Source organism: Sciurus vulgaris (genome assembly GCF_902686455.1).
Source record: "Sciurus vulgaris genome assembly, chromosome: 12".
NCBI lineage: Eukaryota > Metazoa > Chordata > Mammalia > Rodentia > Sciuridae > Sciurus > Sciurus vulgaris.
In genome coordinates, this window is record NC_136473.1 from 81,107,078 (window position 1) to 81,131,282 (window position 24,205).

Here is a 24,205-nt window from a genome sequence, read left to right on the forward strand (position 1 = left end):
AGTTATAATAAGGCAACATGACCCCAAAGTAGAAAGTATTTACCACCAGTCCCTTTACATAAAAAGTTTGCTGAACCCTTATCTAGAGTGTTTATGTGACAAAATGAAGACAAGACTGGTTTGCTCATCCCTTAACACATACTACTGGTGATATGTAAATGCCTTCTTGGCTGGGGGGTATATCTCAAGGTCTTGGGTTCCATCCCCAGCAAACAACAACAACAACAACAACAAACAAAAAGAAACCTTCCCTCTCTATGGGCCTCAGAAAGACAGTGTTAACTCTTTGCAATAACCAGAAAGTAGACAGAAAATAGTTATTCTTATTTGGGGAACTGAGAATATTAGTGTTTACCTACAATAGATAGCACCATGTCTCACTAATTTTGAAAGTTCCCAACTTCTACGTAAAATGCCACCTTAAAGTACAAAAAGTTTTATTTGATGCATGTTATTTTGCTTCTAAAATGTTTCTATTGTCTGAGGAAAAAATTCAGAAACATAACGAGAGCTGTAAATTCTAAGACAATAAGTAGCAGAGTTAGAGCTATTCATTTGCCAACGGGCTTTTTTCTTTCTGAGATGGGGTCTCACTATGTTGCCCAGGTTGACTAGAAACTCCTGGGCTCAACTGATTCTCCCATCTCAGTTTCCCAAATAATTGGCACTACAGATGTTCACCACTATGCCCAGTTCTATTAATAGATTTTAATAATGTCCCTCCTTTCCTCAGCTGCCAAAAACATCAGCATAGTTTAAGGTATAAGTTCAAATTATAAGAAAACATTTAAAAAATTTCAAAGCATAAAAAACATCAAGTACTTCTAAAAGCCCACACTGTTAAGGAACACTTGTGTGAACATTCATGTACATTAAAGGATCATATTTGTATATAAAACTGGTTTCCCCTAGAAAAGATTCATGGCCCCTAGATGGCTGTTGTCTGATTCTTGAACTTGCTTGACTGAAAACTGAGATGACATGGTGACATGGTGAACAATTAAAACTGGTAACTAGTAAATGTTCACCTTCACATTTTCACCCCAACTATCCTACCTTTTAGATCCTACCATAACAACACTTTCAAAGGCAGCATCGGTTACAGCCTCAATTCAACATTCCTGCAGGGGCAAGTCTATAAACACTGCATTTGCTGAAAATGGGCTTCAGATCCCACACTCAAGTTTATACTTCAATCATGGGGCCAGAACTCTAACATTAGCTAAGCATAAGCCATGGTTAAGACTCTCTAGCCATGCCATCAACAGAAGAAATGAATACTTTTGTAACCAAGGTAACCCTTAGACTCTAACTGAAAGGGGAACAATTATTCCTGGAGGCTCTCTTATGATCAAAGCTATTATAGGACTGACTACTTTGATAAAAGAGTGGAACCCAACTGCTTTGAAGACAACCATATGAAACTGTCATAATGGTAATGATGGGGTCCCAGGAATGCTCAAGTTGAAAATGATTCTTTTCTCAAGAATGTTGTTAGTTGGTCTTGAATATTCTGCCCCCCCCCCCCAAAAGACCGACTCTGGAAAAATACCAGAATGTTAACAATAATTTCTTCTGAATAGTACGGTTATGGAATTTTTTTCTTATTCTTTACAGAAGAAATGATTCCCTTTTTACAACAAATACTTTTAATACCTTCCACCTTTACTATCCTGAAATGAAATTCACTTATACAAAGCTTAGTTAAAATAATAATTAAAAAAACACAATAAGAAGAAATAAAAGTGAAGAAATTCATAACAAAATATGTGTGTGTGTGTGTGTGTGTGTGTGTGTGTGTGTGTGTGCATGCGTATTTGGATGCTGGGGATCAAACCCAGAGTCTCATGCACACACTACCACTGAGACACACCTTCAGTCCCTAAATATGTACTTTTCGATGTGTTAATTCTTGGGCCAACAACACTAGGAGGCATAACAAAATAGTAAGAGGTTTGGATACATCATAGGATTCTCATGAGGTAAAATGCAGACCTGTAGAATCTGTTATATGTTATCGTAATACAAATGGCATTACTATCAGGGATGAGCAAAACTAAGCAGTTTCTTCTCAATTTATGTGGTGTGTGAATTCTGCTCCCTACGGATTGAGTGTGTACATACAGTCAAGTTTGGTTTAAGATTCAGATACTAGATAGGTTTTCATGTTAGACTGTCCTGGGAGTCAAGCAAGCTCAAGACAACTGCTTGACATGAGAATCTTATGAAATCATCTCTGGTCCCTTCCAATAAATGCATGTAGAACATGCCCTATCACTAATTTCCTGAAAGTGCCCTTAGGAATTTTTATAACCTCTTCTAGAAATGCTCCTGCTGCTTTTGAGAACCACTATTTCATACTTTTCTATACTTTGTAAATTTTCTCTAATCAAATTCATTTATTTTTGTAATCATTGGCGGGGGGCGGAGAGGGAGATCCATCAGAATTTCAAGCTCCTGAGAGTCCCTCCAAATGAGAAGACTTAAGGTCACAAGTTGCTAACAAAAACTAATACCTGAGGGCAGCTGGATGCCGAAGGAAGAAATTGAAAGAAAAGAAAAAGTCAAGAGATTAACTATATGATTCTTAGAGGTCAGATAAATCTTTCACATCTTTGGATAAGATGTTTGAACGAAACCCAAACAGATACCTTGAAGGTCAGTTTATTTTATATTAAAAAAGATTTCTGATTAAGGCAGAATTCACTGATGTAATGGGACATTGGGTCCAAATTTTCAGGGTCTCCAAGGAATACATGTAAATTTGATTACTGAAATTTCCTTGGCAACAGCATGACCTAAAATTAATAAGAGTCCATAAAAGGAAGATGCCAAAAGAAACTTTGTTCTTACGATGGTTTATGTGGCTTGGGTTAGAGCAAGGCACAACCCATATATAGAAAATCACAGCATCTGCAGTATTTTAAGAAACTACAGTTGCAAAGCAAGAACAAATGTACAGTGAGAGGAGAGATCCTTCCAGGTCAGAGTGGAGTCAGTCATTAGAGAAGAGTCTTCAGTGCACACTGAAGCAGCAGCTTCCCACACACAGAATTGGTTGGCTGCCATTTCTCAATCTCCATCTCCTTCCCAGGATTGCCCATTGTCATCAATTGTACAAATCCAGGACAGCTTGCCTTTCTACACGTGCAAAGTCTGCCAATTCCCAGAGGCTGGCCACAATAGGACTGTAACAGCCATTGTTTATTAAATCTATCCTTATTTTTTATATCCTTGTGAACATTACCATGGTATCAAGTTTCTCAGACTTATTAAAACCCTCTCATTCTGGGGACAAGCTAATCACTGCCCCCTCCCCCCGCTTTTTCTTTATCTTCCTAAAAATAAAGACGATGAGTGGAGAAAATTTCTATTTTATTATCCTTTTAACTCTATTAAAAACAATTAAGGCTTACTAAGAAAAAAAAGACTGCAGTTGTTATATAGTATACTGAAAAAATATTACTTTATTACATAAATAACAAGTCTCTCTGATAGCTCACCTACCATGTCTTTAAACTTAGACAAGCTGTTGTTCTATCTCAACAGTACAGGCTTGTCTGGGAAATACCTTACCATATTAGGCAATCAGGCCTCAGAGAGAGAGGGGAAAGCAAAACAGACCTAGGATTTTACCTAAAAGGAGAATGGCAAAGATACAGCCCAGTGGTGGGAGAGTAGAAAGAAAATTGCTGAATCCTCTTTAGGAGATAAAGGGGCTTCACAAGATTAAGAAGCAAGATTAAAAAACACTGCTTGAGAGGAAGATCCAGCAAATAGCTAGAAGCAAAGTAGTAAAAATTTAGAAAAACAGGAAAATGGGCTGTTATTTTTTCAAAGAAAGAAAGTTGGGGAAAAACAGTCAAGATTTATGAAACTTGAACCGTTGGAAACAGGCAGAGATGCACACATAGGAGGGGAAATTTAGTCATAAAAATTAAAGTCTGCTTGATCAAGGGAGAAATCTGCAGGGATTTGACTTGCTTCGGAGAGCAAAGGGTTCCAACAAAATCTGAAACATTTAGCCCCGTTCCTTCCATTTCTACTCATTTCTTTCCCCTACCTCAGTAATCCCTTTTAAAATTCAGTCCTCAAAACTCGTCAGGTATGCGTCAGACACACATTAGAACTTTAGAGGCATTTGGGCTACTTCTCTTACTTTTCAAATGATCCATTCTTGAGAGCGTGTTTGGAGGTTCTAGTAGGGAAGTGCAGCTACTTGTGTATTTTGACCCACAGGGGTTTTTCTCTATCAGGGAAGGTTATCCTCTTCGACCAAGTGTGTAGCTTGGGGAAAGATGCACTTGAAATGGGTAAGTGAGGAAGGGGACACTGGCTAAGCTAGTCAGATCACCTGAATCAACCCTGGTAGTTAACAGAGGGACAGATGTCACAGCCAGATCATGCTCACATCACAAATAATAACTTTTAAGGATAAACTAATAAATAACTTCAAAATTACATGATTCTAAGGTCAACAAAAGTATTCCAAAAGACTTACTCTCATCTGGCTTAGGAATTTATAGATTTGGAACATATTTTAATTTTAAAACCAGGGAGTCTGGCTCCTGAGTTCCTACTTAGAGCTTCTATACTACATTATTTGTCATAAAGTTTATGACATAAGATATGTAACAAATATAAGGATTCAACTGAAGGTAGGGTGACAACTGCAGACTAGGAATATGACACAATGTGATCCTGCAAATTAATCTCTCTGGGCCTCAGTTGCTGTCTTTACAACAGGGTTAGCTCAGTTCTAAGATTCAGTCTATAATCACTATACTAGTCTTCACAGAGCTAAATCAAATTTTAGTATACAGTAGCACCTTGAAATAAAAGGTCTTTGAAGAAGGCTTCTTCTTAACTGAAATGGAAGAGCTAGTCAGTTGAAGATGTAGTAAAGCTGAGAAAGTCTAGGCAAAGCAAAGGTAACCAAAAGGTGAGTAAACTTTCTATTCTATTCTATTCTATTGATGGTTAATCAATAGAACCTCTCTGATGTGATAAGAATGGTCTTGTGACATAACTGGCTTTAAAGGTCCCTGGACAAGGTTTGCAAAGAGTGTTTTAATTTTTTTTTCTAGTTTACACTTTCAAGTTTATTTTTCCTTCAAAATTTGTAAGAAGTAATGGTGAGATTTCTAATCTTCATAAGATTTGGATTATTTTTATAAGATTTAGATGTTGTTAGACTATTCTATTCTTTGTTCAAATTAAATATTGCCCATTTTGAAAAGGTAAAATCTTCAAAATCATATTGTTGGCCTCAAACACTCTGATAAGCAGCAATTTATTTTCAATATCAATAATTTCGTAAGCATGCAAGGAGGCTATAATCAAAGCTATATCACTGAACCATAATTATAATCAAATTAATAAACTCTTAACTTAGATCCCAAGTCATTGTTAAATGAAGAAACTTCCAAAGTTAAAGCTTGAACAAGTTGAACAAGTTTTAAAAAAAAGAATGATTCATAATCCAGGAGCATAAAGCAAAATAGTAGGGTCACAGGATCAGGCAGCATTTAGAGAAGAGATTCAAGAGCTCAACTGGTTACAAAGTCAGCTTGCAGGTTGCAAATTTTGTTTGTATCATTTGGTCATTTGAGACCTCCCTGCTGTGATTGGCTGGGACTCTCAGTTACAATAGAATTCTCTTAGCTAGGCTTTCAGTACTAAAATAGATGGCAAATGGATGTTAATTTCACAGTAGCAATGGGGGAGGGACAGCCAGAGAAGGAGTGTACCCAGAAGACATGGAGTCACACTAACTTTCTGTTTCCACATGGAATGGTGAACAACAACCCAGGGCATTTTGCTTAAGGGACTAGGACCCTAAGAAAATTCTGGCTGAGGGTGATCTACCTCCATATAATTGCCAGTCTTCTCGACTTGCAAAAATGGCCACAGGTAGGCAGAAGACCATCCCCATGAAAGATATGCTGGGATCAACTGACTTCATCACACACCTCAGCTGCAGCCAAACTGAGGGTATTTCTCAAGTGCTGCAACCATGGGACTCAGCTACAGCCATGGGATGTGAGAGAAGTCAGCTCTGCTTTCCTTAGGCTGGGGGGCCCCCTGATTTTGCTGAGTAAATGTTTAGATATTAATGTTCTCAGGGGTTTAGGGGGTGGTCATTCATATATGCAGGATTCACATCCTCATATTCAACCAATCTTAGCTGCAAAACATTTAGAAACAATTCCATCTGTTCTAAGTAAACAGAAACATTTTACTTTATTACTTTCTAACTTGTTATATAGTGTTTAGGTTCTATTTGGTATTCCATATGTTAGATGGTTTATAATATGCAAGAGGGAGTACATGCATTATATGCAAATACTATGCCATTTCCTAGGAATGACTTAAGCATACCTGGATTTTGATATCTATGGGGCACCTGGACCCATCCAAGGCAGCACTTAAAAATTTCTGTAATGATGTGCCTCTGCAAAACTTAGATCATCTCTGGTCCAGGCTGCACCCTCAGAGCTCTGGCATTGTACTGTCTCCAGCCACACACTTGATATAGAAGGAAGTCATCCAAGGGAGCAGAGCTGGAATCCTCCTGAAATGCCTGGTTGAGCCAGGCATGGGATGGGGATTCAGTTTTACAAACCAGTTAGAAAGGGTGAAGCTCCCTTGATTGGCTTGGTGCCTTGACCTGCTGGTAGTTAAAATTCTGGGAATGGCCATGAAGCCAAGCAGTCCCCTGACCCCTACCTGTCTATTTTCTATGAAATTTCCATCTGATGTAAAGGGGTGTGGCTCCTCCATTCACTCCTCCCCATCCCTAGTGATGCAGAGGGGGCTTCAGCACCATCCCACCTCCTTCTCAGAGGCCTAGGTTCATTTCTGCAGCCGCCTGGGGTGTCAGGTTGTTAGCAAGTATGCGAAGGCCTGGGTGTCATGGTGGGGCCACATCTTCGAGCTTCGTGTTTTTAATTTTAAAAGATATCAGAGGATGCTCTGAGATACCCAACTCTTACACCACTATATGATCCTTTTACAAAAAGGCTAAGAAGGTTTCATGGGTAATATCCCTATATAAGTTGAGGAAAAAAGTTAAAACAAGAATACAAAACTACCTGTTATTCTGTGTTTGTTTTTGATTTGAAAAATGGGAAAACTGTATTCAAATTCTCAGAGTCAAGTGCTAGGATTCCTCAGTCTCATGCTGGTTCTTCCCCCTTTCCTCATTTTGAACTCTGGCATGCTGCAGGATTTTGTCTTTAGGAGTCTTCTATGAAGTTACTTTCTTGGTGACTGCATCTAACCCCTTGGTGTTTTTTTTTTTTTTTTTTATTGTTGTTTTTGGTACCAGGGATTGAACCCAGGGGCACTTAACCACTGAGCCACATCCCCAACCCTTCCTTTTAAATTTTATTTAGAGACAGGGTCTCGCTGAGTTGCTTAGGACTTCTCTAAGTTGCTAAGGCTGGCTTTGAACTCGAGATCGGCCCATCTCAGCCTCCTGAGCCAACGGAATTACAAGTGTGCGCCACCACACCTGGCCCAACCCCTTGGTTTTAAATATCATCTATATGTTTACTGACATCCAAGTTTTTATCTGCAGTCTGGGCCTCTCACCTGAACTCCAGACCCCTACCTCTTAACTGTTCAAGACATTTCCATGTAAAATATGTCAATCAAATCTATTAAATTTAATACTTCTAAATCCCAAACCAAACCTACTCTTCCTGTATCAAATCTATTCTTCCCATAGTGCTCTTCATCTCAGTTAATGAAAACTCCATTTCATGTTGCCTTAGCTAAAAGCTTTGGTATCAACATTCACCTGTTTTCTCAACCTCTATCCAAGCCAATAGTAAATCTAAGTGGTTCTAATTTCAAAACGTACACTGAATGACAACTTCTCAGCATCTTTCTGTTTTTCCAATATTATGGGAATAGCCTAACTGACATTACTGCTTCCACTGATGTCTCCCCTCAGAGTACAATCTTCGACACAGCAGGTAGAGTGAACCATTAACATAGAAGTATAATCATGTCATTTTTCTGCTCGAAACTCTAACAGATACCTACACACATATTTCAAAAGTTAGAGTTCCGATGACAACTTATCACTCCATGCTGTCTAGCCCTTTTGCTCCTTCTGCTCTAACCATGCTGGGTTTTACACCTGTTCTCAAGCATGCTGAGCATGCCCTGCCTCAGGGTCTTTGCAATTGCCATTCCTTCTGCCCATAACATCCCACCTCCACCTGCCCACACGGCTCCCTACTTTACTTCATCGGGGTTCCAATGGAATTCTGTAACAGAGCCCTATTCTAACCGCCCTACTTGTTACTTGAACCTCTTGCCCACCCTGGCACGTCTAATTCCTCCATCCTACTTATTCTATATGGCTTTTCCATAGCACTTATCACCTTTTAACATACTACTTACTTTACATATGTATTTTATTTATTGTCTGTCCTCCTCACTAGAATATGAATTCCAAAAAAGCAGGGCTTTTTGTTCACTGTTGCAGAATCTAGAAAAGTACCTGAACATAAGAGGTGCACTTGTTGAATGATAGAACAGGAAGACATTTATAATAGAGAAGGAAGGACAAAATGGAAAATGCATGTAGTAGCTTTCAGTATTAGAGACATTTCTAGAGCATTTATTTTTTTAAGTTCAAAACCAACCTTTACCAATAAATTTCAGTTGTGTTCTCTTATTTATTTATTTTGAAAACTTTACATTAAATTGCTTACCTCTTTTAGAATACTTCACCAATACATCTCTCCACTAGCATATAACCAGTATCTAGGACAGGCATCTCAATAGTCATGAATTAGTAATTCCTTAATACCATCTCCTTTACCAATGTATTTTGAGGAGTGATTAGTAATCCAATCTACTAGTTCTATTCAGAGCTAGGACAGCTCCAGTGTCAACTTTGAGGGTAAAGTTTCAGTGGTTTTGTCCTGATTGAGTAAACTACCTGATTTTCCTAAAAGCAACAGGGTGGGGTGGGGATTCCTAACAAAAGTATGGAAATTCTTACTTCCTGACAGACATAACTACCCACCTATGTCAAGGACAGCAGAAGAATGCTGATGCTCTACCCACTGAATCTTGATACTGAGTAGGCTTTTAAGTTGTCCTTCAAGAAGACGTTCCTTCACTCAAGGAGGTGAGGTGCTACTAGCAAGTCAATTCGAACATGTAACCTGCTGAGTAAAAAAACCAAATGGATAAATAGGGTGTGGAAAAGGACATAAGCCCTAATTCCAGGTCTGCATCATTACCATCAAATGAAAAGGTTCCCTGATGCAGGCACAGGATGCTCACCCTGCAGAGGTTTCCCATCCCCAGATAATTAACTTCTCCAGTCTCCGTTTTCTTAATTGTGAAGTGAGACTCCTAAACCGAGTTATCTACAAATTCCCTTCCAATTCTATAAGACCAAAAGTGGGGAGGCAGATACCTTTACTATACTGGACTGGGTTCTTCAGCAAATCTTTTTTAAAACAAAAGCAATTTGTTTAGGTACAGCTCCTTCAGGGCACTATGCTGCTTGCTTACCAACATCTTTTCTGTTGACCACTTGTGCCCTCTAGTGATAAATTCAATTACACAACAGGACCAGCTTGAAAAAGAGACTGCTGCAGAGGAGTAAATGGGGGAAAACCAGAATTCAGCAAATAAAACTCATCGTAAAGCAAAAGGCAGGCAGGCCAAAGACACAGACAGTAAGAGAAGGTGAAGAGAACTGAAGTGGTCACCACCTCTCCTGACGTGACTGTGATCATTCCCTCCAAAGCGACTGCCATGCAATCAACAACTACAGCAGTCTTCCCTTATCTGTGGTTTTGCTTTCCATGGTCTAAGTTACTCACAGTCAGCTGCTGTCTGAAAATATTAAGTGCAAATTCCAGAAGTAAATAGCTCATGATTTTTAAATTGTGGGATGTCTGAGTAGTGTGATGAAATCTCATGCCATCTACCCTGCCCTGCCAGAGGCATGAATTATCCCTTTGTCCAGGGTTTCCATGTTGTGTATACTACTGCCTGCTAGTCATTTAGTAACCTTCAGACCGACTATTAAGACACTGATATCATAGTACTGGTGTCCAAGTAACTCTTATTTTACTTAATAATGACCTCAAAGCACAGGAGTAGTAACAGTTGTAATTTTATCACAGTATATTGTTGTGACTGTTCTATTTTATAATTAGTTCTTGTCATTAATCTCTTACTTATGTTTAATTTAATATAAATAAAACTTCATCATAGGTATGTATGTATAGGAAACAGTGTAGCACATGTAGAGCTCAGTACAGGGTCTGGGAAAGTATCTCCCATGGTTTAGGGAGACCATTATAAAGTAAAGAAAACATCAAATACATTCTTGAATATAAAAGCATTTTTAGGTATGACTGAAATAACCTCTTCCTCAAATTAAAATTTAGATTCAGTTTCTTCTTCACTTAACAAGACAAAGGATATCTTAAGATTTACAGACTGTCACATACCTAATATGAATAACGAAACAGAATTGTTTTAAACAAACCTGTCAAAGAGGTACTAAGATATTCAATTATATAGTCTCTGTCCATCTTACCAGCTGATGGAATTACCAATGGGGATGGGTTTTGACTAAAGCCATGCACTACGTTGGGTGCAGGCAAGGTCCCCAACCTTCTCATCATGTTCCTTGTCACCAGTATAGCAAAATGTGACTTCTCTCTTTATCAAACACACCACAGATCACAGATAGCAAACATCAGAGCCATTCCTGGCCCTAATTGTTCTTGGTATATACATTTTGGTTACATTTTTCTAGATACATAAGGAGGAAATGGATTTCAATGACATCAACAGAGATTTAGTTTAATAATAGAAAGGATTCTTAACCATGCTGTTGTTACTGATAGAAGGGGGAGAAATTAAAAAATGTTCTTCTAAAATCTTTAAGGAGATGAGGGGAAATCCATATATATTTGGAATTACTTTAGCTCTAACCTTGACTAGAGATAAAAATAAAGATAATAATCATTGAAGTTTCCTTTCTACCCCTAAAATTAAATATTAGTGGATGATTTCAGATATATGTATATGTGTATACATATACACGTGTGTGAACATATATTTGTAATAGTGACATATCATCACTCTTAAGGAGCAGTACACACATATGTATGTATGTGCATGCACAAACACAGACACACACAGTTAAAGAACAGACAATGCTAATCTATGGAGACAGAAATCAGAAAAATGGTTGCCTCTTAGGACAGGGAATTGGCTGAAAAGGGACAAGAGGGAACTTTGTTTTTAAATAGCTTTTTTCTTTTTTATTGGTGCATTACAGTTGTACATAATGGTGGGATTTGTTGTTACATATTAGTACATGCACACAGTATAACAATGTGTCTTGGCCAATATCCCTCCCCAGCGCTTCCTCTCCCTCCACTCGTCCTGCCCCTGGTCCCCTTCCTCTGTTCTACTGATTCCTTTTGCTTTTCATGTGATCGCTCCCACCTTTCTTTTCCTTTTTTCTCTCTAGCTTTGATAGATGCAAGAAAACATACAACACTGGACCTTCTGACTTTGGCTTATTTCACTTAACATAATGGTAAGAGGGAACTTTTTAAAAAATTTTTATTTTAGTTGTAGATGGACACAATGCCTTTATTTATTTATGTGGTACTGAGAATCGAACCCAGTGCCTCATACGTGTTAGGCAAGTGCTCTACCACTGAGCCACAACCCCAGCCCAAAAGGGAACTTTTTAAGGTAAGGGAAGTTTTTTATCTTGATTTGGATGGTGGTTATACTGGTATATGCAAGTATCAAAACTTACCAAGTGACACATTTAAAATGTATATATTTTATTGATTGTAAATTATATCTCAGTTAAAAAATAAGATGTCATGAGCTTGGGGTGGGCTAGCTCAGTGGTAGAGTGCTTGCTTAGCATTTGCAAGGCCCTGGGTTCAAACCCCAATACCACAAAAAAGAAAAACATAAAGAGATGTCAGAGTCTTGGGAAGTGAATTTTTTTTAATAACTTCTAATCATTTATTTATTTATTTTTATATGGTGCTGAGACTTGAACCTAGTGCCTCACACATGCTAGGGGAGTGCTCTTCCATTGAGCTACAACCCCAGTCCCAGGGGAAGAATGAATTTTAAAAATAATGGATACCATCACTCTTAAGGTTACTGAAGAGTAGGAGCTTGCATGACTTCAATAGCAGATACTGTTTTACCAAATCAAACCAAGAAAGAAAAGAACGGCCATGGCTTTTCAGCAATATTCATGGTGATTAGCTAACAGGGCCATTTCAATAGGTCCCTCTCATTTATTGCTACAGAGCTGAGTCAATGTTACTGCCTGATGGATGGACATGAAGTTAGGGCAGACAGTGGTCAAAAGACTCATAAGATACTGCTGGTTGTCTTGAATTAGAATTGCAGCAATTTACACTGGGCCATCATTAGGTGTGTTGTTCTGTGGCCCAAATGGATATTGGCTTCAAACCTGATAGTATTAGAAACAAGAGCTCAGAAGAGAAAACTAGATAAGCATTTCATTGAAATAAACTAGAGTTTATAAACTAGACTTTTACAAAAAAGGAAGCCCCGCCCTGTGCTGACTCATCAGCAGCCTTTCCTTCTGCAGAACTATGGGTGGCACTAGGAACGGCACCTGGAATGTGCTTGTACCATCCCCTCCTTTCTTCTCTGATTCACACTGAACACTGCTTGACACATGGTAAACACTGGTAGATGCCTCAAGCAATTCCATGAATGGAATATTTTTCAGTCTGACAAATGACTTTCATGGCGAACCTCAACAGTCTCTGCTTTTCCTTACAAACCAAAAAGTCTTTTCTGTAATTTTAAGTGAATGGTCCTAAGATGAAATTTCTTGGAAAGCACTGCATTAAAATCATCATAGTTTCATTCCTTGGTATCCTAGGTTAGGATTTTCCATATCAAGAAGTCTGGAAAAGTAGAGACAAAGATTTTCACTGACAAAAGACATTCTATGACAACAAAACCTTCCTTGTTGTAATTCCTTAATTTAAATGGCCTGTACAACCCTCTAGGGATTATGATGCATTTCAGTGCTCTGTAATCTATTACTCAAATTCTCTGCTTAAGCCCTGTTTCCCAAGGAACTTTTCTATATTCATTCTTCCCATATGCAAAATCCTATCAAAGATTTTTAAAGAATCTATGAGTTGCTATTGTTTGCATACACACACACACACACACACACTCTTGCCCCAAAGGAACAACTATGTGCTATATCCACAAAACACAACTCATCATTGTGAAGCAGCCTCAGCTTCAATTCAGTGTAGGCAATTCTCACTGTGTTACCATTAGTCATTACAGGCACTGCTTTTTGGAAGACTACTATTGATTGTTTTGTATCTTGGCTAAAATGTAGGTGAGTCAATGACAATGTATTATTTATCTCTCTTCTGCTAACTTGAGTTACTTGTTGATTATTAAGGGTTAATAAGTATATTCTGAGAAAGCACGTTCAATAAATTGCGGAGTACAAAAAGGCCATCATTTTATGTAATTTTTCACAGAAAGTCACATGTATTTAAATTAATTTAGTCAAAACCAAATTCCTTCCTTTCTCCAAAACAGTACTGAGAAGAAACCCCCCCAGCATTCTACGGTGTTGGAGTAGCTCACAAGAGCTGGGTACAGGCCTACAAATGGAGGTTAGGCTTCATGGAGTCAGAGTTATAGAGAAGGTGAGGTGCTTAACCTTATTTCACAGCCGAACATAAAGGACTTTTAGACTATCTGATGTTTTACATTCTCCACATTTATGTTCCTCTTTATTAACTCAGTTCCATAAAAAATACCAGTTTTTATTTTTCTTCCAAAGATTTCAAAGTACTTTACTCAATCCAATAACATTCAAGAGAAAAAGATGGAGCCTATAACAGTGTTAGAGATGAGCAGTTGGCAGGCATAAGCTGAAAATTTGTTTCAGAGCATGGGCATTGTCACGCCACAGGAGAAAGTACCACCAACCAACCCTGCCATGCCTCTAAGAGGAATGCCTATCTCCAAACTCCTCCTCAGCTCAAATTTGCATAGGGCCTGCTCTTTTACTAAAATCGTATGCATGAAAGCAAGACTGAGCCTCTAGAAGGATATGCCTCACTGGCTTGTCACTCACCCATGTTTCCTTGACCTCTTCAGAGACATCAGTTTCGTCCTCCTGAAAAGGAAAAAGGAAGAAAAACAAGAGGATTATCATCATGGATGTGTTTTAAAACAACATGGTCATTTCCTATCAATTATACATCTTGGCTTTCCAAACATGGGCAATGAGAATAGACAGCCATGTGATGCCCTGTGACGCTACTTCTAACAGCTGTCACAGGTAGCCAACTTAGAAATATCACCTATGGGTTAAAAAGAAAAAAGTCAAATCAACCACAGTTGGAAAAATAGGTATGTTCAAGAGAGTTAATTTAATCTCTGACAAAAGTTATCAGTCTATGGGCTGGGGATGTAGCTCAGTGGTGGAAAGTTTGTCAAGGTCCTGGCTTGGATCCTCAGCACAGGGGGGAAAAAAGTATCAGTCTTTTTGGCCCTATAACAAGGAAATATTCTTATCTAAAACACAGTTTCTAACAGATAAGTATTGTTGTTTCATCTCTTGTCTCACTGTATATTTTATCTAATTTTCAAATGAGTCATTGGTAACCAGAGGTTTCTAGTTCAAGTTATTGACCATTTAGTTTTTGAAATTCCAAGAGCAAGGGTGAGTGAGAAGGGTAAATAAGACATGGAGGAAGATGCATGTTGGTGTTTGTAAGCACTGGTACATCTCTCTTTATTTAAAAGTCAGTGTTAATTTGTTTTATATTTATCCCTTTTTCCTCCAAAAGAGTAAATTGGGTTAAATGAACTTCTGTTAACTTATAGATTTTAAGTTCTTTGAAATTCTTGTAGCTTTCGTAAAACATTTAGTTAAAATCTCTGCTTATTGTGGTATTAAGATATTGTTGACTGCATGAATTTCAGGAATTATTCAGGAAGACTGCTAAAATCTGCCAAGTTTATTCACTTGTTAGATTTATTATACTGTTATAACAAATAGATTTGTTATGTTGTTATATTGTTTATATTATATCATAAATTTCAAGTTCTTAAAATTCTTCATCTATTATTTACTGAGTGCCACCATATGATTACATGGTACTGGGCATCCAGCAGGAACATACTAAATGAGCCCCACACCAGCTGAATATTTTTCTGCTTTTCCTCAGTAATAATCCTTGTCAATCTACAAGATTCATGATACCATATGGGATTCTTTCTTTTGAACTCAATAGAAAGACTGGCAGACAAGTATAATTTGCTATGGCCCGGCCTGGAACAAGCCACTTACATCTTTTGTCCAGAAGTTGATGCCTGTGCCTCTTCGTCGTTCCTTGGGCCGCCTCCTCTCTCGAATGGACAGCTTGTTAGAGGACTGATCATCCAAATCTGCTTCTTCACTCTCTGGCCAGGGATAAAGCAAAGTATGAATCTTAAGAATCTGCAACATGTGCACAAGGGGGTGGCTTCTATCTCCTGAAACTCTACATACCATTTTTCTCCATTTCCTTTGCAGTTGTAGTATTTGTGGTAATCTCTGAACTCTCAGAATCAGGGATGGAAGATCTATTTGTCCGCAGTTGATGGGAACTGGTATAGAGTGAAGGTCTTGATGCAGAAGGAGACACTGGTGTTGTGGGTTTGTCCAGCTGAGCTGAACACCTCAGGCGACGATAGACAGGCTAGAAAAAATTCACAGAATAAGACATTAGAGGTCAAGTCCACCCAAAGAATAAAGATAGCAGGTTTATTCAAAATGGGTTTTTTCACTAAGAGGCTTATTTTAATAGCTGATGCTCAATCAATGGTCATTGAACTGAATTGAAGTTAGCTAATTAGTCAGAAAAAAGCAGTTTCTGGATGCTACTCTGAAAAGACCATCATGCTGCTAGCAGGATAGGTGAATTGTTCCTAAAGTGACTAAAGGGCACTAGACAGTGCTGTGTTAATGAAAATTCTTTTGATCTTGGAACGAAAATAGGAAGCATGATGGGCTTTTTTAGATGGAGTTTGAAAGGCAAAGTTTACACAGGAAAATTTAAAAACACTCAAGATGACGAAGAAGCAGAATGTAGGAAGCACGTGAAAAAAGATGTGAGCATGCTAACAACTTCTGAATACTCCTCTAACTTGCCACTACAACGTTTATTGAAACTTTTATTTATTTGTTTTTTACAGTGCTGGGGATAGAAGCCAAGACTTCATGCATGCTAGGCAAGCACTCTACCACCGAGTCACATCTCCAGTCCCCTAAAGCTTTTTATAAATTCCCATTTTCTTCTTCAAAATATTTTTTTTTCTGAGAGTTAAGACAGAGTTAAGACAATGAGTCTTAGATTGGCTTACTGAAGATGCATAAATCCTTACTGCATATTGAGTTCACAATATACAGATTTTATATAATTTTTAATTTAGAAATTCTAAAATAAGCCTGGTATGGTGGCATACACCTGTAATCCTAGCTACTCAGGAGGCTGAGGCAAGAGGATCCCAAGTTCAAGGGCAGCTTGAGCAACCTAGCAAGACACTGTCTTAAAATAAAAGGGGCTGGGGACATAGCCCAGTGGTAGACTGCTTGCCTAGCATGCACAATAAGGTCCTGGGTTCCTAGTACTGAAAAAAAAGGGAAGAAAAGAGAGAGAGAACAACAATATTAAAAATTATAAAGATAGAAGCAATAAAGTAAGCTTTGGAGTCAAACGCAACTTGGCTCAAAGTCTATTGTTAGTATTTATTAGCTGTTTGACCCTGAATAAGTTATTTAACCTCTCTGAGCTTCAGCTGCCTCATCTATAATATGTGGATAACACCTTGGACAGAATGGTGAAAATTAAATGAGACAGTATGTGTTAGGTGCTTAGAACAGTCTGGTAATAAGAACTTAATAAATATAGTAGCTTATAAAACAAATAAATACACAAGAAGAACCCCAATTTATGGAATCTAGCCATTCAGAGTTAGAAGATGAAAGAGATTCCTTTCTCCTACAACTATAGTGATCATAAAATTTATCAATCTTTTAAGAGTAAAAAGGAGTGGTAATAATAATTGCACAGAGACAACAGTTACAACTAGAACCATCTTGTCCTAACACACTTGTACCCATGACTACCAACTCCACTAGGGTAATGAAACATAAATCAAAATGTCCACCCCAACAGTGACACCCAGGAATACTTTCTAAGCCCTTACATTTGCAGCAGTTTGGGAAACACACATTAGTGGTTAAGAGAGCAAACCATGGAGTCAGACTGCCTGTGTTCAATCTGGCTTATCCCCTCCTTGGCTGCATGAAATGTTAGATAAGTTACCCAACCTCTGTGACTCGATTTCTTCATAGATCAAATAGGAATAGCAATACCTACCTCAGAGGGTTGTTTTGAGGATTAAATATGCAAGACATGCTTAAAATAGTGCCTGGCAAAAATACTCAATAAATGCTTATATTTGTATTTGCATTTTACTATACTGTGGCCTCTCTTTTTGGAATAGATAGATATTTATCCAAAAGCATTAGTTAACTCCCAGGAAGAAAAAATGATCATTTAAGGAATGACATCCTTTGATGTCACATAGGTTTGCCAACTAAAGACAGTCATAAAGTGCTGTTTTCATAAGTGGTCCACTGCAAGGTAGAGAGCATTGGAATGACCAGTGAAGAACAGATTTGCAGAATTAATTACCTTGCTTTTGTCACAGTACATGCCAGAAAAAAATGAGCTCACCTCTTCATCCCGACTCCTGCCCCAGGGTTGCTGGTACTCCCCAGCTTCCTTTGCTGGGACAGTCGAGGGCTCTTGCTTCTCAGTGTTTCCCTCCAGTCCTTCAGTGTCCGCAGGTTTCTCACTAGCCTGTCTCTCTGCCCTGGACCGGCTGAAAGTCCTTTCTGCTTCTTGAAGGTCCGTTAGGGTAACACCCTGGGAAAATATCACAAGATGAGGGCAGTTTCACACTAATATAGAGTAATACTTGAGTAAGCAGGGAAACTCTCAAAAAGATCTAACAGTTATCAAATCCCAGACAAAGCTCCCCAAATGCATAATGAGGTCATTTTAAGCAATACATGCTTAAAATAAGCATCTCTGTGTGCAAAGAACCCAGGCCTGAATCTAGGAATATTTCAAACGTAATACTTTAGCTTTCCCAATTTGATCCCCAGAAAATAGGTCAACACTGATGTCTGCCTGTTATAGATATATTTCTTCCACACCAAATAGTTCCTGGCATCTTTATTTGAACACTCTCTACCCTCCTCAAGATCAAACAGTTAACAAAAGAGATTTTCTGAACAGCAGATGCTGAAAAAACTTAATTTTACTTATAGAAAGAAAAGTCACGTCCAAAAAGGTGAAAATTTAGAGTGAAGCAACAACAACAAAAAGAACTCCCAAAAGAAAACGTTAGCTTTTTCTTTAATATTATTTCCAAGTAACTCCAGGAATCATACAATGGGGTTCCAACAATTAATGTTTGCCCCTGGGTCATAGAAGTAGCAGGGCAGAAGAAAAGCAAATGATGAGCCACTTGCAGCCAGGACAAAGGAGTTAGGAAAAGAATGTGATGATTCTAACTGAAGTGGTTACATGCAACTCATCAGAGGAAGAGGGAAGTCCCAAAGCTAGAAGGTAGTTGATGGATACAAAATCCATAACTTGCTTTTTTTTAAAAAAAACCATTCATTCACTTATTCATTCATTCTCTTAATAATTGTCTTTAAGCTGTAGAACTGTGAAGACAACACAAATTATTTTTGTCAAGAATCTTTTAATCAAAAAAATGACATAATAGATGAGTATAATAAGAAAATGTAAATACTAAGACGGAAGCACAGCAATATATAAGAGGCATACCTAACAGTGGTTTTGAGAGGTGAAAAAAAGGCCACAGGTGGGGGGAGGCTATGTAGAAATACTGAAACAAAGAGAGGCCATGGATCACTCAGGATCTGTAGTTAATTGAGCAAAGGACCTTCAAAATTTACTTTTTGAAGTAAATTTTGGAATCTCGTACCCTGCTATAGGAATGCAAAATGGAAAATAGTATGAAGATTCCTGAAAAAATTAAAAATAGTCTGGGTGTGGTGGTGCATGCTTATAATTCCAGTAACTGGAGGCTGAGCAGCATCCTAAGTTTGAGGCCAGCCTCAGTAACTTAAGTGTCTCAAAATGAAAAGGAGAAAGGGCTGGGAATGTTGCTCAGTAGTAGAGCGCACTGGTGTTCAATCCCTAACACACATATACACACAAAAAAAAATTAAAATAGAACGAACACATGATTTAGTAAGTTCCATTTCTAAGGATATGCCTAAAAGAACTGAGAGGAGGGTCTCAAAGTGAAATTCTGTACAGCCATTCTCATAGCTATATTACTCACAATGGCCAAGTGTCCATCAACAGATGAATGGATAAATAAAGTATCTGTATATACAATGGAATATTAGCCTTAAAAAGGAAAAAATTCTGACATATGCTACAATATGGATGAAGCTTGATGACACTGCTAAGTGAAATAAGCCAGATATGAAAAGACAAATGCTGCATGACTCCTTATGTGAGGTTCCTAAAGTGGACATGAAGTGGAATGCTGACTGCTAGGGGGAAGGGAAATAACTGTTTAATGGATGCAGAGTATCAATTTGGAAAGTCCAAGGAAGTTCTAGAAATGGATGATGGTGACATGAATGTACTTAATATCAATAAACTGTCCACTTAAAAATGGGTAAAGTGGTAAATGTTATGTTATGTATATTTATCGCAATAAAACACAACCAAAAAATTTATAGTCCATCTTGGTCCTCAAGGAGGATATGTTCTAATAGGCAAAACAGACAATCTTCAAGCAAAAATAAAGGAATACCGAACCCACTTTGTAAGGGTTGGGGAAGACAAAAGGATCTTTTTGCTGCTATGTATAATGTCCCCTTTTCAGTCACCAACTTTCCTATTTGACTTCTGCAGCATTTTAAACTGTTTAACTTCTCCTTTTTTGGCTGTAAACTGATTTTTCATTCATTTCCATGCCACTACTATTTTCTGTTTCCCTTTTTACTTCTCTGGCTGCTCCCTTTTATTCTGCTTCATAGGCTAATCTTTCTCTCCTCCTTAACTGACTCTAATTCATAGCCTTTTCTCCATTCCCACTGCCATCATAACCTGAGTTCGTGCCCCTGTCATTTTCAGCATGGACTACTGTTAACAGTTTCCCAACAGTCTTGTAGTTTCCAGGCTTGGCAAACAAATGCTACCTACCACTTCCATTAATTCTCTGCATGGGGATTTTTGCAAAACCTAATGTAGACTCTATCACACTCTTCCTTTAACTGTTTCAATGGCTCCCTTAAGGGATCTTTACTGAAATATAATCCACATATTGTAAAATTCACCCTTTAAATAATCCCATGGTTTTTAGTTTATTCACTGAGTTGTGCAACCATCACCACTATCTAATTTCAAAACACTTTTGTCACTCCAAAAGAAACCCCTACCTATTAGCAGTCACATTCCATTCCTCTTCTCTCTAGCCCCTGGCACAAAACTTTCTGTCTCTCTGGATTTGCCCATTTTCAATACATTATATAAATGGAATTATACAATATATGGCATTTTTTGAGTCTGTCCTCTTGAGCTTAATTAGCATAATGTTTCTCAAATCTCATCCATGTTGTAGCATGTAGCAGTACTTCATTACTTTTTAATACCAAATAGTATTCCACTGTATGGACATAGAGCATTTTATTTATTCATTCATTAGTTAATAGATATTTGGGTTGTTTCTACTTTTTGATTATTATGAATAATGCTGTTATAAACATTTACATACAAGTTTTTATATGGACATCTTCATTTCATTTACATATGTACTTAAGAATAGAACTGCTGGGTTGAATAGAAACTCTATGTTTAAAACGTTTTGAGGAACTGTTAACTATTTTCCCTTAGGGATTCCTAAAGTGTGGTAGGGATATGTAATTCTTTTAAAATATAATTATTAACATGTATTAATTATATAAATGTGTGGATTTAATTGTGACATTTCCATACATGCATATCTCTCTCATGATTTTATCATGTCCAACAACCCTCAACCCTCCCTTCTACAAGGCATAGCGTTCTTAAGATCTGTAAGCACTACTGGGATGATTAGTCTTGCTCAGAGCCTAGAGGAACAGAGATATGAGTGGTGATGGAGCTATAAATTCATTTGATTCTCTGTAGTGTAAGATTTAACAGTGAAAGTTTTTAATACAGTGGCTGGGATAAAGCATTCATTTTAATAGTTTTAAATGCATCTTCAATGGAAAAGTAGATAGATGAAAGGGTATTTAAAAAAAAAAAAAATCACACTCACTTGAGTAGACCTTCGTGTCTGCCGAGCTTGTCTGGAACGTGCTTTCCGTAAAGACTCTGCTTCCTCATCCCGTACAGGAGTCAGATAGGACCTGCAGAGAAGTAGGATCTTTGCTGCATGACTTGAGGAATAACCAAGGTGCTTCTACACACTGAAGGGATTTCTACACTCTAAGAAAGAACTTAGGCAAAGTCAAAATGGCAGAAATGCTATTTGCCATCAGTAAAGATCACTGAATTTAGACATTATTTGTAAATGTGTTACTGGCCAGGCAAAATAGTACCATCTATAAAATGAGGATTCTATTTCTTCTTTCCTTATCCTTCCTGCCTTCAGAGAGAATGTTTTCAGCATTTTGCCATTAAGTGTGATGATGCTGTAAGATTTCTTTAGATACCATTACTAAATTAAAGTAAAGCCCTTCTATTTCTATAGGAAGCAAGCTACAAAGTTTCGTTGGTTTTTTTTTTTTTTTTTTTTTTTATCACAAGTGTGTTCTGAACTTTATTGCATGTTTTTCTCTCCTATATATTGTTTCACTTTTTTTTTTTTCTTTTTAGTGTTGGGGACTAAACTTATAGCTCACATATGCTAAGAAAGAATTCTATCATGGAGTTACATTCACAGCCCTTTTTTTCTTTTGAGACAGAGTCTCACTAAGTTGTCCAGGCTGGCCTTGAACTTGTGATTCTCTTGCCTCAGACTTTGTTTTACATTTTTATAATTTTCCTTTCATATTGGCTTAGACAGCCAGATTCTCATATTTTGGCTTCAGCAGTCAATATAATTTAGTTGAAATATATTAAGAATATCTAGCCTTGCACAGATGTGCAGTTGGAAAAATGAGGAGTATCATGATTGCTTTTTCAGATAATTGTGGTATTGTTTGATACTATATCAACGTAGAATCTGAAATGTATTAAGGGACTTTTTATATTTTTACGTTAAGATTCATTGGTCTATCTTGTACTTTGAATTTTGTAACATTATATCTTCATTTGTCATTTGCAAAATATTGGTGCACCTAGTTATGCAGATCTTCCTACTATTGACACGTTTCATTATACAATTAAAAAAAGACATTTCTTAATATCACCTCTGATCTTAGAACAGTCTACATACTGGGAAGGTGTCGATATCACTCTCAGTGATATACACAAGTTTTCTAAAATTCTAATTTTTGCTTGAAAGTTTAAATTTTATGATTAGCAACAAACACTTGACAGGTTCACTAGGTTCATTTTCAAGAAAATGTCCTATCAAGTACCCAAGTCTCCATAACCATAGTTTGATCATTAGTCATTGTAAAATGGTGTTCCATAAAAAAAGTTAGCTTTTTTCTTCTTCTGAGAGCACAATCACTTATGTTAGGCCTGGCTGGTCACATTCCATGTATTTAGTATACTTTTTCTGTATTTTTCATCTTTTTATTTCTATGAATTTCATTCTGGATATTTGTTACTGTTACATCTAATCTTCTCTTTAGCTGATTTGCTGCAAACTGACCAACTGAGTTTCCTAATTTCAGTTATTTTTCAGTTCTAGAATTTCTACTTGATTCTTTTAATAGATTGCAGTCTTCTGGTAAAATCTTCCATCTTATTTTTTAATATATTAATCATAATTATTTTACAGTCCATGTTTGATAATATCAGTATCTGATCTGTTCCTGTTATCTATTTTTGGTATGTCTAGTAACTTTTGAATTAACTCTAGATATATTTAATGAAAAAATGTAGTTTTAACTTGCAGCACTGGAAGATATCATCCTTCCTAGCAGTTAGGCTAAGAAAGTGTTTCTCAAACTTTCATTTGCAACAGAATCACTTGAAGAACTTGTAAAATACAAATTGCTAGATGACACATCCCCAGGGATTCTGCTTCAGTAGGGTTTGGGGTGGGAGTCTAAGAATTAGCATTCCTAACTATTTCTCAGCTGATGATGCTCATCTACACTTTGAGAACCATGGGGCTGAGGCAAATTCCCTTAATCCACTTTGAGACTAAGCTGACTGGAAGCCAGGCTTCAGTCTGTGCAGGGGCTGGAATATTTTAGAAAAGTTGGTTTTACATTTCCAAAGGTTGCCATCCACACGCCACAAGGTTGTTATGAACAAATGTTACATATCAAATAAGAGAGTGACTAAATTCTCCTCTAAAAGAATGCAGTTAACTCTATAATCAGTCAGGTTTTTAGTTCAAGTTTTACTTGCTCTTTCTAATTGGGAATGGGATGCTAGCTCTATGGTACAGTAGAAAGAACAGATTAACTGGATTCTACTTCAGTTACTAGTCTGACCTTAACAGAATCATTTAATCTCTTGGAACTTTGGTTTCTTCATTAATAAAATAAAGGGGTTGGCCTATAGTTTTTAAAGTCTCATTAAGTTTTAAACCACAGTGAATCCATATTTATGCTGATTCTGGGCAAATGTCCTTAAAAACTTCCTATTAAAATGCTTATTAGTTGGTCTGGCCAAATGAACAGTTTTCTCGCAGTATTCAAGGGGGATTGGTTCAATAGGACACTTTCCCCTGTACCAAATCCACAAATGCTCAAGTCCCATCTATAAAATGGTGTAACCCTTCCATATAATCTATAAACGTCCTTTCGTATACTTTAAGTCATGTCTAGATTATTTACAATACCTAATACAATGTAAATGCTATGAAAACAGTAGTTATACTGTATTGTTTAGGGAATAATGACAAGAAAAAAATTGTGCATGTTCAGTAAAGATGCAATTTTTTC

The 24,205-nt window shown here is 37.4% G+C and overlaps 1 protein-coding gene across 5 annotated transcripts in view; it reads right to left on the reverse strand.

The window, feature by feature from the left end:
* Window positions 1-24,205, reverse strand: part of PPP1R12B (protein phosphatase 1 regulatory subunit 12B) — a 208,757-nt gene that overhangs the window by 73,726 nt on the left and 110,826 nt on the right. For all 5 annotated transcript variants that reach the window (XM_079106012.1, XM_079106014.1, XM_079106016.1 and 2 more), the window contains 5 exons: window positions 21,454-21,544; window positions 17,832-18,023; window positions 15,599-15,788; window positions 15,398-15,510; window positions 14,177-14,218 (listed from right to left, as the gene is read on the reverse strand). In XM_079106012.1, coding sequence (XP_078962138.1) covers window positions 14,177-14,218; window positions 15,398-15,510; window positions 15,599-15,788; window positions 17,832-18,023; window positions 21,454-21,544 — 628 coding nt within the window. The remainder of the gene's footprint in view (window positions 1-14,176; window positions 14,219-15,397; window positions 15,511-15,598; window positions 15,789-17,831; window positions 18,024-21,453; window positions 21,545-24,205) is intronic.